The sequence below is a fragment of the Lindgomyces ingoldianus genome (genome assembly GCF_010093535.1).
Source record: "Lindgomyces ingoldianus strain ATCC 200398 unplaced genomic scaffold BDR25scaffold_48, whole genome shotgun sequence".
Lineage (NCBI taxonomy): Eukaryota > Fungi > Ascomycota > Dothideomycetes > Pleosporales > Lindgomycetaceae > Lindgomyces > Lindgomyces ingoldianus.
In genome coordinates this window covers 13,664-29,570 of record NW_022985209.1, presented here as the reverse complement: position 1 = coordinate 29,570, position 15,907 = coordinate 13,664, and the positions used below count along the sequence as shown (strand labels likewise).

At 32.6% G+C, this 15,907-nt stretch overlaps 2 protein-coding genes across 2 annotated transcripts; one reads left to right on the top strand and one right to left on the bottom strand.

Annotated features, from left to right (window-relative positions):
• Positions 1–11,328: 11,328 nt before the first annotated feature.
• On the top strand, positions 11,329–11,950 carry BDR25DRAFT_361874 (uncharacterized protein; the record flags this gene model as incomplete). The annotated part of the gene is made up of 4 exons (XM_033696502.1): positions 11,329–11,389; positions 11,438–11,579; positions 11,658–11,756; positions 11,815–11,950. The coding sequence occupies 4 exons, from the start codon at positions 11,329–11,331 to the stop codon at positions 11,948–11,950; spliced, it is 438 nt and encodes a 145-aa protein (XP_033540983.1).
• Positions 11,951–12,005: 55 nt separating this feature from the next.
• BDR25DRAFT_361873 (uncharacterized protein) lies at positions 12,006–12,824 on the bottom strand (the record flags this gene model as incomplete). The annotated part of the gene is made up of 4 exons (XM_033696501.1): positions 12,006–12,374; positions 12,412–12,666; positions 12,714–12,741; positions 12,784–12,824. 4 exons carry the CDS (start codon positions 12,822–12,824, stop codon positions 12,006–12,008), a joined length of 693 nt encoding a protein of 230 aa, XP_033540982.1.
• Positions 12,825–15,907: the final 3,083 nt, after the last annotated feature.

Sequence of the window (15,907 nt, the reverse complement as noted above, 5' to 3'; positions counted from 1 at the left end):
ATAACCTAGTTAGCATGCTATAATAACTAATGCTTAGTCTATAAGCAAGTAAAATAGAGAAGTAGTTACTACTCTAAAAAAAGAAAACTTTAAAAGTTCCCCTATTAAGAACCTAAAGTGTAGGCTATAAAAATAATAAAGAAAGAACTTAAAAAAGTCTCTTATAAAAAACTAAAAAATAATAAGGATATAAAATAAGCTAAAATCTTCTATATCTAGAATAAAAGCAGCATTCCCTTTAAATACAAAGATTACAAGGACATGTTTAAAACACCTAAGAATCTAGAAGAACTTCTACTGCACTAGCCTTAAGACTATACTATTAACTTAATAAAAGACTATAAGTTAAAAACCTATAAGCTTTACCCCCTAACTAGGGCACAGAAAAAAGCCCTGCAAGAATATGTTAACTAAATGCTAGCATAAGAACACATCTAAAAAAGCCACAGCCTAGTGGCCTCTGCAGTAGTCTTTATAAAAAAGAAGGGGAAAAAAATCTATGTTTATTAGAACTATAAGACCTTAAATAACAACATAATTTAAAATTAGTTTCTCTTACTAATTATATAGAACATTATAAACTAACTAAAAGGAACCTAGTACTTTATAAAGTTTAACATATAGAATAAGTTTAATAAGATAAAAATAAGAGAAAAAGATAAGTAGCTTATAGTGTTTAGAACCTTATAAAGGCTTTATAAGCTACTAGTAATGCTATTTAGCCTAACAAACACTTTAGTAACTTTCTAATAAATTATTAATACAGCTCTTAACCTATATCTTAATGTCTTTACCCTAGTATACCTAGATAATGTTCTTATCTATTTAAAAGATACCCTAGAAGACTATATATAGAAGGTATAAAAAGTTTTAGAATAGCTTAAAAAGTATAGACTTTATTTACAGCTCTCTAAATACAAATTCTACATTACTAAAATAAAATATTTAGGATTTGTAATTAATAGCAAAGAAATAAAAATAGACTTAGCTAAAATATAAAAGGTACTTAAATAGCTAGAACCTATAATAGTTAAGGAAGTAAAAGAGTTCCTAAAACTATTAGGCTATATAAAAAAAATAATTAAAAATTATTTAAAAATTACTATACTATTAATAAACACTATAACTAAGAAATAAGTAGCAGTAAAGTTTGTTTAGACCCTAGAAATAAATAAAGCATTTATAGCACTAAAACAAGCTGTGACAGCTAAACTAGTGCTACAGATGTATAATCCACGCCTAGACACTAAGATCTATTCAGACGCATCCTTAGAAGCTAGTAGAGCCGCGTTCTATTAAAAACAGGAGGACAGAAGATAGCACCTAGTTGTGTACTACTCCGCAAAATTTTTAGGACCTAAGGCAGACTATAGCATACCTAACAAAGAACTAAAAGCAATACTAAATGCAGTAAGAGTATAGGCTATAGAATTGCATAAAATAGCAAAACCCTTTAATATTATAATAGACTATGTAAATTTAGTTATGTTCTTAACAGTAAAGAAACTCTTACTAATGCATATAAAATAAGTAATAAAGCTTGCACAGTTTAACTATGTTATTAAGCACATACTAGAAGTACATAATTAACAGGCTAACGCTCTTAGCTAAAGACTAGACTACTTTAATAAAAAAAAAAGAGAACTAAAAAGTTTACCCTCTTTAAAAAAGTAGACAAAGGATAAATTTATAATAAGCTTTAACTTATAAAGGAACTTTACACGCTTATAGCTGTTAAGCAAGGATAGAAGAATCTAATCTAAGAATATTATAAGTCCCTAATATATAGACACCTAGGGATAGGCACTCTTTAAAAGAAGCTAAGAGCTGCTATTTTTTAATAAATACTAAAAATAAAGCAACTATGCATAAAGGTGCTTAAAAAGTGCAACATCTGCAATAAAAATAACTTAAGGAGGCATAAGCCTTACAGACACTTATAACCTATTAAAGCCCTAAAGTTGCTATAGATAATAATTACAATAGATTTTATTATAGAGTTACCTCTATCTAAGAAACTAGGAACAGAAAGAATGTGCAACATAATTATAGTAGCTTTTAATAAGACTATAAAGTACTTATACACTTAGCCCTTAAAAAAAATAATAACAGCTAAAGAATTTATTTATAAATTAAAAAGAAATGTAATATTAGTATATAAATGCCCTAAGATAATTATCTCTAATTAAGATAAGCTATTTACTAGTAGGTTTTAAAAAGCAGTAATGTAACATCTAGGTGTAACACACAAGCTATTAACAGCCTACTACCTGCAGACAGATAGCCAAACTAAGAGAGTAAACGCAGAAGTAAAGAAGTACTTAAGGAAGTACATCTCTTACACCTAGCATAATTAGGCAGAATAGCTCCTAATGGCGCAGCTAGCTATTAACAGTGTAGAATTAGCCACAATAAAGGAAACCCTGTACAAAGCTAATTTTAGGTATAACCCCTACTTTACACTATAAAGAAACTAACCTATAGACTTATAAAAGTTAATAGACTAACTAATAAACTTATATTAAATACATAAAAAGTTAGCTATAAAAGCTAAGTCTAGCAAAAGAATAATAAAGAAATATGTAAATAAATTATAACAACAAAGACTAGAAATCTACCTAGGGGACTATGTATACCTTAATACTAGGAACCTTAAGGTACCCTAACCTTTAAGAAAGCTAGTAGAAAAGAGGATAGAACCTTATAAAGTCCTTTAGACCTAACAGAATAATTATAAGCTTAAGCTTCCCCTACACATAAAAATACACCTATAGTTCTATATCTCTAAACTAGAAAAAGCACTTAAAGAAATCCCCCTATCTACATAAAAATAAAAAGACAAAGAAATAAAGTATAAAGTTAAACATGTTATTAGTAATTAAAGAAACTAAAAAGAGTTTCTAGTAAAATAGAAAAAATAGCTTACTAGTAAAAACACATAAAAACTAGCTAAGAACTTACAGAATATGCAGTAGTTAGTACAAAAGTACCTTTAAGCTTATCTAAAAGAAACTAGCTAGGTAATAAAGCACCTATATTAAAAAGAACAGCTATGTTATTATTAGATAGTAAGGGCTTTTAGAGACAAGTTCTAGCTAATAAAGGCTAAGAAAGAAAACAGCTTTTTACTTTTACCTTAAAAGCTTCTATCTTGTCTAAGGAGAAAAGGTCCCCTTTTAAATATTTTGCGTAATAAGCCTCTAGTAAGTCTAATAACTTTTAGATATAATTCTGCCTAAAACACTTCTTATCTATCTTCCTTAGCATCTCCTTCTATAAACAAAGCTGTTTCTAGTCCTAGGCTTGCTACTCTTTTAAGAGGAGCTGCTTTTAGATAAGCTGCTTCTCTAGTAGAGCGCACTCCTAAGCCTTTACTACAAAGGACTTCTAAAGAAGTGCCTCCCTCTCTTTTTCTAGCTAACCCTAAGTAGCATTAGAGATAAAAGTATTACACTTACTATGCTTTTTTACACACTTAACATAGTTGTTTAAGGACAGTGTTAACACGCATAACAACTCTAAGAATTAGTAAGCGCTATAGAGGCTTATCTTTATCTAGCAAAGAGGATTAAAATAAAGGGTAACATAAAAATAATAAAATAAACAGGACTAACAAGCTATTTAGTATAAAAAAAATAGTTATTAGAAATGCCTTCTTATAAGTAGGCACTTACTTTATAAATAAACCCTTATTAACGCAGTTGTGTAAGCAGAGCGGTGAGGACGCTGCTAGAGAGGAGGGGCAGTGTGTTACAGTCTATGGTTGGACTAGCGTAACTCTACCCACAGTGCTCTACAATACAATAGGGTTAGAGCAGGGTTTGCTTACAGACTAATTAGAGAACACAGAGGCAGCGCAGCTGCCTGCTATTATAGAGGAATGCCTTGTCTAGTAAGGAGACAGGCCACAAATCTAGGGAGCTTAGAGGAGTCTAAGGGAGCCTGCAGGAGTCTCCTTAGCAGACTCCTGTAAGCTCCTGCTAGCTCCCCTTAGCGCACCTAGCACATGTATATAATAGTATTAGGAACTACTTTTTAGAAGGTGTGTTTAACATTTAGTTTATTCTTTATATAGACTAAGTAGCATTTAGCTTTCTAAAAAGCTGCAATACTATTTATATATCTTACACTATATATACCTCCTATCCTGTTCTACAGGACTGTTTGACCCGGCCTCTATACCGCCGCACACAGGGCAAACCACAATCTGGTCGCTCTCCCCTCCCTCCACTAGCCCATTAGCCTGTACGTAGGACTGTACACCCTACTGGATTGGCCCCTTCATCCCGTCCTACACCCCAAGGAAAACCCCCCCCGACCCGAGTGCTTCCACGAAGCAAGGATTGTAACAGCAGACTAAGCTATAGAATGTTAGGTGCACAACAATACCTACAAGGTAGAGAATTAGATAATAGCTAAAGAAGAAACTAATAAAATTAACTAGACTATATAAGTAAGGTAAGCAAACACTTATTACTATAAACAACAAATTTACTATATTAACAACAACTACACTGCTAGTTACTACTAAAGAAAAACATTATAATAGAGGCATTATATTAGTATTAGGTTTTTAGTCTATTTTCTTAGTAACAGGAAATTTTAGTTAAGATAGTTATACTTATTATATCCTATCTAAATTAGTTCTAAAGCAGTTTTAAATACTTTCTAAACACTGCAGATAGGGACTATTAGCCTACAGAGGGGGGAGTAGTGTAACAATTCTACAAATTGTCCTATATTAGGTCGCTTAGATCCTATCCGAAGGGTCCCCGTATCGGCCCCGACCATGACTCGACCCAGTCCCCCGCAGTTACCCCTATTCCCTTATGTATTTAGTCGCACCTCGCCCCTGTAGCTAGCTTAGTAGTTTTCTAATATCCTTTCGTACAAGGCCTATAGGTGTCAATGGCATTCCCAGGTTCTGAGTCCCCACGCACTCCCATATGCCTCTGAGTGGATTCATACCGCATTCGGACCCATTGTCTTGCCTGCGCCGTTATAAGTTTAATAAAGTAATTATATAAAAACCTTAAATTTATATAGATTACTACTAAAATTAGTAGCAGTTTAAGTGTTTATATAATTTACTATAAAGTTATAACGTACCTAACAGGTTGGCTGGCCACACAGGTTAGCCGGCCACTTTTGCCAAGCCCCTACTAAACTCTACCTATCTACATAATGCCTTAACAACAACACTAGATTAAATCTTCTAAAAAACGTTAGATACAGCTTACTTTTTAAGCTTTTAAATAAGACTTAAAACATTTCTTATAACACACTATAGCTATTTATAATGTCTTTTATATAACACTAAGCAATTAACGCGCTATCTAACCTTTATAAGTAGAATTCTAGCTTAAATTAAGGAATCTAACTAAGCTTAAAAAAAGGTAGTTATTAAGTACATTCTTAAGCTTATTACACGCAGATTTCCCTCTAGGCTTGCAGCTATAGCTAATATAGCTAATTTCTTACACATAGAGCGCAATCTAGGCTAGGTTAGCTTAAACTAGCCTAGTATATAAGTTAAGCACTGCTTTAAGTTTATAATAAAGTTAAATTATAAGTATAATTATAAAAAAGCACTTTATAAGAATTTAGAAGTTATCTAGGGCTAGTTTTACCTAGTAGCTAACATAAAAGCTAAGTATAGTATCTAAGATAAAAACATATATAACTTTAATAAGTTAGGCTTTATAATAGGCTAGGTATTAACTAAAGCAGTTATTATAGCTTTAAAGAGATAAAAATAGCTAAAAGTAATATAGTAAAGTAATAAAGAGTAAATAATAGTTATTTAAAGCATTAACATAATAAAGTAAGCTATTTTACTTTTTATTATCTTTAAAAGCTGCTATTACTTTTTTACTTAGTATAAAAAAAGAATCTGCTTTAGAACTAGGTTATTATAGTCTTTAAACATAGCTAGATAATAAATAAGCTTAAGCTGCAGTAGTTAAAGCACTTTAATAACTATGTAAAAAAAAAGTTATAAGTGCTTATTAGCTTTTTATTATTAATAGCTATAAAAGCTATAACTTACTTAACTTTTAATAGTACTATAAAAAGAATAAAATTATTACTATTTATAAGCTTCTACACTTATTACACCTTTTATAGCCTTTTAATGTAGGTTGTTTTGCCTCTTTAAAGAAGGTGTATAAGCGCTAAGCTAAAAATCTTATGTCTAACTAAATTACTTACATTATAAAACTTAAGTTTCTACTATGCTTTATACACACTTATAATATAGTAATTACTTCTAGTAATATTAAAGAAGAGTTTTAAGGCGCTAGTTTAGTTCTATTTAACCTAAAATAAGTTAAAATAGCCTTTAACATCTAGTTATATACTCTATTACTACTACTATATATTAATAATAAGCTCTAGCAGTTATAAACCCTAAGTAATACTTTTAAATTTAAGTTATAATTAATGCTTATAAAAGTAAAGATTTAAAGGCATATAAATAGCTTACTAATGTCTATAGTAAAGGCTTTTAAGAAGGTCTTAAAAAGAGCAGTACTTATTATACATAAGCTAGTGTTAGCATAAAAGAAAATTATAAAGCTTTAAGCAGTAAATAAGGCTACTACATAATATAAATTACATAAAAAGAAGTAAATTTAGGTAAAAAAAACTTTAATAGTTAAGAATAAAGCTTATCTAACTACTTTAAAGGAGTTTAAAGCACATAGTAATAGGAAAAAGCTAAAGATGTAGGTGTACACTAAGAAAAGTAAGCTAAGTTAAAGGTAATATAAGTAGCGTAATTAGACTAGGCATAACTTATGTACATGTAAGTAAGTAGTAGAAGTAGACTCTAAATAATATCTTATGTTGTATTACTTTATACAGGGCTAAAGTGGGCTGTTTTGCGCTAGAATAGGGTGGTTTTAGTAGGGGCTTTGCAAAAGTGGCCGGCTAACCCGCGTGGCCGCCAACCTGTTAGGTATGTTACTAAAAGTAATGATATTATTAAACTTTTTAATTATTTTATATAGTTTACTAGTAAAGACACTCCTAGTTACTCTTTTACACTTAGTATTTTAAAGTAGTTACTTTACTTTATATAGTCTTTATTACTTAATATAATTAAGAATCTTAGCTAACGTACTTCACAGGCGAGTTGCTTACACACCTAAGTTGCTTACTTTTGCTAAGACCCTACTACACTACTCTTTCTACACTAATGCATTCCTAACAACACTACTTAAACGCGTTAAAAGAACATTAGATACATCCCCAGCTCCATACAGTAGTAGAGACAGTGCTTGTCATCACAACGCGCTAAGCATAATCTAGGCTATGTTAGCATAAACTAGCTTAGTATGTTTAAGAAGTGTTATCTAGAGCTTAAAGTACTATTTAAGCATAGTATAATGTTTGCAGTAATCACACGATAGTCGGATGCGTCGTCACCATGGTCGCATGCGTCGTCACCATGATCGGATGCGTCGTCATCATAGTCGTGTGCGTCGTCACCATGATCTGTTGCCAAGACTCACCCACTCATTTCGCATGTATATAGACTCCTACAAAGGACTCCTCTAGCAATACATACAATGCAGTTCCTCATGTCTATGGTGCCCCACATAGCTTCACATATAACTATAAGAGAGCCCTCTATAAGAGTTCTAGGGTAATTTAGGGCAGGTTTAGCCTTATAGAGAATATTAAAGCTAAGTACAGCATCTAAGATAATAACACGTACAACTTTAGCAAGATAGGCTTTATTATAAGCTAAATATCTATTAACTATACTTACACTTAAAACTTTACTTTTAAGCTTTAAATAACACTTTATAAACATACTAGGCTAGTTTATACTAATATAGCCTAGATTATACTTAGCGTGTAAAAAATTAGCTATATTAGCTATAAATGCTATTTAAGAGGAAAATGCTTATGTATATAGCTTAAGTATAGTCTTAATAATTACCTTCTTCTTATTATTACCTAGCCTCTGTAAGTTAGCTACAGAATTAGCTTATAAAGGTTATCTAGCGCTATAGTTATTTATTATCTTTTAAGAGACTCTATACATAGCTGCAGCATGTTTCTTTAAAAGTTTTATATTTTATTTAAAAGCTTAGAGTGTAAGCTATATCTAATGTTCTTTTAGCGCGTCTAAGTAGTGTTGTTAGAAATGCATTAGTGTAAAAAAAGTAGTTTAGTAGGGTCTTAGCAAAAGTAAACAACTTAGGTGTGTAAGCAACTTGCCTGTAAAGTACGTTACCTCTATATCTATTAGTTATTAGTTATCCTTTTTATATATTTAATTTAGTAGTACTTACAGCTAAAACTATAGCCTTAGTAATTTTATCCTTTTTAATTATATGTTTATATTTTAATATAAATATTTCTCGTTTTATTACTTCTGTCACGGTCGGCATGCTCAAGCTACAAGCAAGAAGTGGTGTAACTCAACTAGATTAAACTAAGGAGCAGAGGAGCTGCTCTGCGAGTTTAAATATACATGTGTGCCCCTTGCCAAGGCGCTACTCGTAGCACTAGCGTGCTACTCGTTGCGCAAGCGAGGGAGCTGATGCCGCAGAGCATGTGACGCGGTACGCGCCGTCACAACTTCTCTAATTTAGGGTAATAATCTATAGAAATAAGTTAGTACGCTTAGTATATTCCTAAGCTTATATCTTTTATATTAATGATATTGTTAAGCTATACTTGAAACTATCTCGATATTTAAGAGTTAAATTAAGGTAATATATTTCTCTATAGATATTAATAATGAACTTTTAGTCTTTTCTATAAAGTTATTCGTTTATGATAACTTTATAGGTAAAAGGAAAGTAGAACTTATTAGACCTTCTTATAGAACCCTATAGAGGCTTTATATAAAGACTTTTTCTTATTAGTAAAGTAGTTTGAAAAGCTAGAGGGCGACTTGAACTATATCTAGCTTTGTTTACTAGTCTATATAGGATTAATATATTTATTAACTGATACAAGATAGTTGTTATAATAGCTAGTAGTTTCAGTATAGCTAGATAGCTACCTTACCTTAAGAAACTAATATATAGGTATAATACTTGTATAACTAGAACTTAGCAAGTCTATCTAGTGTAGTAATTAGAAACGATTAGTAAGCCCCTAAATTTAATGTGTTTCACTACTCCTTAGGCTACCCTAATCCTTAGGCTTGTTAGATTGAAGCACTGTTTCTAGGCTTCCTGAGATGAATGATGGGTTTTAGATATGATGTATGGGATGATGATTGATTGTATTGATTGATCGATTTTTTCCTTCGCCTGCTCTGCTTGTGTTGCTCAGCTTTTGTTTTTCCAGTCCGAGTCCCTCGCGCACTAGCCCTATGCGCGACCAGCTTGCAACATGCTGCAATTTGATGCAAAATATTGCAAAATGCTGCAACATGCTGCAATTTGTTGCAAAATGCTGCAACATACAGCAATTTGCAGCAACATACTGTTCGAGCTTATTGCTCGTACTATGTAGCAGCTTTCGTCCAGCGTTCCTCCTGTCTTGACAGTAGGTGCGCATATCTGACAGGGCTACTGGAAAAACCACTAAAAATCCAGAAAATCGTGTCTTAATACCTTAGCAATGGCTTTATAATAAATTCTAAATTTTTATAATAAGTCTCTTATGTTTATTTTAAGATTTCTATTAGAGTTCTAGAGTAAGAACCCTAGCTATTATTATGATATGGAGTTTTTAGCCTCTAAATTAGCCTAAATTAGTCTAAATTACTATAACGTACCTAACGGGTTGGCCGGCCACACAGGTTGGCCGGCCACTTTTGCCAAGCCCCCACTAAAACCACCCTATTCTCTTGCAAAACAGCCCACTTTAGCCCTATATAAAGCAATACAACACAAGATATTATTTAAAGTCTACTTCTACTACTTACTTACACATACATAAGTTATGCCTAGTCTAATTACACTGCCTGCATTACCTTTAACTTAGCTTACCTTTTTTAGCGCACACCTACGTCTTTAGCTTCTTTCTATTACTACGCGCTCTAAACTTCTTTAGAGCAGTTAGATAAGCCTTATCCTTAACTATTAAAGTCTTTTCTACCTAAATCTGCTTCTTTTTATGCAATCTATGTTATGTAGTAGCCTTATTTGCTGCTTAAAGCTTTATAATCTTATAGCCTACTTTGTTATGTTAATGCTTTAGATAACTATTATCTACTTCTTATTACCTTACTATATTACCTTTAGCTGTCTTTGTCTCTCTAAAGCTATAATAACTGCTCTAGTTAATATCTAGCCTATTATAAAGCCTAACTTATTAAAGTTATACATGTTTTTATTCTAAATACTGTACTTAGCTTTTATGTTAGCTACTAGGTAAAACTAGCCCTAGATAACCTCTAGATCTTTGTAAAGTGCTCTTTTATAATTATACTTATAATTAAACTTTATTATAACCTTAGGGCAGTGCTTAACTTATATACTAGGCTAGTTTAAGCTAACCTAGCCTAAATTGCGCTCTACAGGCAAGGAATTAGCTATATTAGCTACAGCTATAAGCCTAGGGGGAAATCTGCGCGTAATAAGCTTAAGTATATACTTAACAACTACCTTTTTTTTAAGCTTAGTTAAATTCCTTAATTTAGGCTAGCATTCTACTTGTAAAGGCTGTCTAGCGCGTTAATTGCTTAGTGTTATGTAAAAGACATTATAGATAGCTGCAGCGTGTTGTAAGAAGAGTTTTAAGTCTTATTTAAAAGCCTAAAGAGCAAGCTGTATTTAACGTTCTTTAGAAGATTTAATCTAGTGTTGTTGTTAAGGCATTATGTAGATAGGTAGAGTTTAGTGGGGGCTTAGCAAAAGTGGCCGGCTAACCCGTGTGGCCGGCCAACCCGTTAGGTACGTTATCTCTAGAACTATATAATGAATTACTTTTAAAGTTAGGTAAGAGTCTTAAAATAGGCATAAAAGGTATGTTATGAAATTTTGGAATTTACTATCTAGTTGTTGTTGAGATATCAAGACACGATTGTCTTGATTTTTAGCGGTTTTTTTAGTGGCCCGAGGACTGGGGTGGCCCGAGTAGTGGTGAAACACGTTATCCTTTACGAAAACGTAACTTATATTAGTAGACATTAGAATTGTAGCATAATCCTACCTGAACGACGCTTTAACCGACGATCTTCTAGATAACGGCAATGTAAGCAACACAGATTATTTCGATAATATACGTACTGAAGAGAGCTAGATCCTCGGCATATCAACATATATTAAAATTGGGAAACTAGATAGTACCTCCTGGGGACGCCGTGCAGCGTAGTACAATAGGTCTGCAGATCTTTAGGCGATCTTATAAGACAAGATGTCAGGGAAGTACATTAAAAGGATGCAAGGTGAGGAACGAGGATCAATGCTAGTCATAAGTAAGATGTGCAACTAGACTCCATTGACAAACTACTAATGCCGTATAGCTTCGGCAACGGACGAAATGAGAGACAATCTACGGGAGATAGTCCGTGGTTATTTGACGGACAAAGTCCGCCTACTGGAACTTGAATACCAACCGGTGACATCGAAAAGCGTAGCATCAAAGGCCATGGAAAAGTCATGGCGGTAAGGAATGGGAAGGCAATGAACCGCGATAGTTAGCTTGATTGTTTGATTTGCCAGTCTTCGTAGGTAACTAAATAGTTCGATCTCAGAATTTAATGTGCAAGTCCATGTTCACTGCAAACTTTTGGGCTCCAGATACTGGTTTGGCGAGGAACTGATGGTGTTTCTAATACTGAAGTGATTAACTAACTGTAACAATAAGATCGTAACTTCTCCACTGTACTGGAGGGTCCAGTTTCGGACCACTCGGGATAAACGTCGTTATGGTGGCGAAGCCAGGCTTGACACAAACAGTTCGCGGTCTTGGCATTCAAAGGGGCCCGAAACTGGGTCCACCTCCACGATATAAAAAATCCGTGATCCTTCAATAATGCGGTCAAATCAAATCAAAGTCTTGAAAGGCGTAGAACAACACGTAAGCTGGGGCTAGCCAGATTGCACGAATGCATAAGGAAACTGCTGGAGGAAGTAAACCAACCGAATTAATAGAGATGTGAACCATTCGATGGAGCTTTGCAAGTTTAAAGCTGGCCGGGTTCTCCCCGGAGCTCCTCTCTCCTCGAAGAGTCTCTCCACAGAGACATTTTCTCCTTGAAGATTATCTCTCCTCGGCTGTTCTCTCCATGGAGAGAGTCTCTCCTTAAAGAATCTCTCCGCAGAGCGCTTCTCTCCACGGAGAACTCTCTCCACAGAGAGGATCTCTCCACGAAGACATTCTCTCCTCAGAGAAGTCTGTCCACGGAGAGAGTCTCTCCACGAAGAATCTCTCCACGGACCCCCTCCCTCCTTGGTGATCTATCAATCCGTGCATAATAGTACTCTGCTTGGCCACATCCTGCAGTTTAAATGCTGTAGTGGTGTAGTTTCCAATGTCAGCCAGCACAATCCCAAGGTTCTGACTCTGTCCCTTAGCTGCGAATCTTGCTCTTGGGCGTGGGACGGTGAAGACTGTTGCGGGATTGGAGCCAGTTGGCGATGAATCATGCGCGGCTTTAATGCGTTCCGACTTTCTCACACTCTTTGCACTTCCTGCTGCATCCTGGAAAGAGCTCAGGCTGTTGATGGCGAGGAATCCATGAGCGCCAGTCTCACTCCCGGTTGCTGTGTTCGCCTTGTTTAATGCTATAAGGGGACTCTTCTATTTGTCGCTAGTCTTCTTGGCCTCAGAAGTGGCTTGCGTTTATTGCTTCTCTAGCACCTCTACCTCTTCTCTAATTTGTAATTTGCGTGGTCTGCCTCTAGCATCCTTTAGTTTGTTTACAACTACTTTACTAGCTTCTAGGCGAGTTCATCTGCCTCTTAATTATATTAGCTTAGTCACACCTTGCGTTGTACAGCTTAGGTTGGCCTTCTTTGCAGCGTTTAGAGCCTTTTAGCTAGTCACGCGTTTCCCTTTAACTCTTGCCTTAGCTATTATCATTGTAATATATACTTAGAGAAGGGCTAAACTTAAAATAGTAGTGTTAGGAGATAGAGTTTAGTTGCTTTGTCTAGGTAGTTAGGAAACTTATAACACAGGGTTTTAAAGGTACTTTTATGCTGATAATAGAGAAAGCGATTAAAGTAGTAAAGGTGGACTATAATAAGGTATAAGTATTGTGCTAGGCTGTGAAGTATAGAGGACGAGCCCTTAAGATAACAAAGCTGAGATTATATCCCTAAGCGGCTGAAGTTGTTTTAAAAGCTAAGTAATATTTTTGCCTATAGCCTTTCTCTAGGATTTAGACTATGCTTAATAGTATACAATTATCTAATTAATTGTGATACGTTAGCAAATAATAAGTAATAGTGTTTAAAGGCTACTTATTTATATGCGAGGCTGTTGGTAAAGCTACTTAGTATAGTAGTAGGAAGCGGTTTAATGTATAAAGTCCTACTTAGGGATCTTTATTACCGCCTATAGTTGTTGTGTAATATAGAGGCTTATTAGTTAGCTGTTAAGGCTATAGTATTGTTAGTACTTATTTAGCCTAGGTGTTTTTGAATAAAAGACTATCGTCTAGGATCCGCTTAATGCACTAGTTAAATCTACTTCTTTTCTATAAACCAGCTGATTATTAATGTAATGTTCGTATTTCAAATACTTATAGAACTATACTTACTAGGAAGTATTTAAAAAGAAGAGGTTGGTATTTTTAGCCCAACTTTTATTATCCACTACTAATACGCGTAAGCTTGATTTATATCTTGTGAACTATAATATTATAATCGATATTAAGAGTGTTAAGAGTTTAGTATCCCTTTACCTGTAGTAGTAGGCTGTGATATCCGTTTATAATACTAAAGAAGATCTAGAGAACTTATAGGCTTAAAGACTATAAAATCGAGGTAAATATAACGCTGAATAATTATTAAGTGTACTAATCTATATTTAAGGTAAAAAAAGGAAATAGAATAATAGCTATAAGAGTGAAGCTGAATATATCTTGTTAAAGCTAGAGCAAGAAGAGGTATATGTTAAAGAGGTGATCTGTAAGGCTATACAAAAAACATTGCGAATATTAAGCGAGGATATTATTAGTCTTGATATAGTTGATATTAATATCTATATAGAGATGTTATCTAAATTAGTTAAAGTACTTGAAGCGTTGTAGAGTATAAAGTAAATTAACTTAGCTAGACTTCTAAAAAAAATGATAAGAAATGGTTATTAAAACGTATTACTCTCTCTACTAGTAAGTTTTCTTTTTTCTAACCTATTACCGCGCCTAGAAGATAAAGGAGGTACTAATAGAAGTACTGCTTTTAATAGCTAAGGTTTAATTTACTATTGCTAAGATGTTTTTAACCTATTATTCTCGCTTAAAGTATACCCTAATCTACCGCTTCTTTTTCGCTAGTTGGGGTATTGTAGATAATTCTAGTATTAGTTACTATAAACTTAGGATTTTAGAATTATTATCTAATAGGCTTTAGTTGTTAAATTATTATAAAAGGCCTAAAGACTTTATAAATAGTGTATTAGATCTTTATAAATAGTGCATTAGATCTTTATAAATAGTGTATTAGATCTTTATAAATAGTGTATTAGATCTTTATAAAAATTCTAATACTAGATTTAGTATCTAGTTATTAATTACTATTTAGATAATTTGTAGGAGCTTTAGGCTTTTATCTAGGATATTAAGGTAGAATTAATAGTATTTTTACCTATTTCTACCTTTATAAGTTCTAAAGTTAAACGCTTTAATCTCTTTTTACTAGTATATTATATTTTAACTAATAATTATTATTTAGTAGTTATATAGTCTAACTATTTAGTAATTATAAGATATTAAGTAAGTTAAAATTTTTTATAGAGTTCTTATTTTCTTCTAAAGAGTTTAAAAAGTATAGCTAGACTTTATAAAGCGATAATGTGGCTATAAGTATTTTGCCGATCTGTAATATTAAGTCTAATGTTTCCTTATTTTACTTTCTATGTTATAAATAAAAAAAGTATATAGTATATAGCTCTAAAATAGGATTTAGTATTTAGATTACTAAGCTAAGGTTAAAGCTTCTTAAATTATTTTGCTAAAAATGTAGATACTTTAAACCCTATAGCTAAATCTAGTTAAAGATAGGTTAAAGTGATTTTCTTATAGTTATTTTATTCTTTATTAACGCTTTAGATAAAAGGTTTATACTTTATATTACAAATAGTTATTACTTAAATATTTAGAAATATTAGGTTAGAAACAATTTTATTAATTATAGTCTTATTATAATCTTAAATTAAGTTTATAATTACCTTAAAATAGTTGTTGTTAAATAGAGATTACTTAGGTATTAGGTACTTGTTCTTAAAAAGTATCTAATAAAGGTTTTTATTAAACTCTTTAACTTTTTTAACAATCTTATTTAAATATTATTTTATAAAACTTTTATTTATTTTAAGATTAGTAGTATATTATATATCCTAGTATCCCTAATTATTAGGTAAGTTGGATGTAATGTTAGATAAGGATTGCTTTTGTTAGAGAGTTTTCTTTTCTACAAGTAAATGATATATATTATTAAAATATTTGTAGTTAAGTAGTATTTAATGTTGTACTATATCTGTCTCTTTTATAACTCTCTCTATTTATTCTATAATATCTAAAGTATTATAAAGAGTAAAGTCGCTAATAACTTTTAGGTTAGTAATCTTGCTGCTTAGGAATAAGGATTAATGTCTTTTATGTGATTGTTCTATTAGATTAGGATTATTTTCTCTAGTTTTCTTTCTTAAGTTTCCTTGTTGTTGTCGCTTCTTAGGGGGTTAGGCTAAAGAAAGACTCGCTGTCGCCTAGTTTAGCTTCTAATCTGTAGCTAGTTTTTGTTGATTAGATTATTTAAGGTTAGTA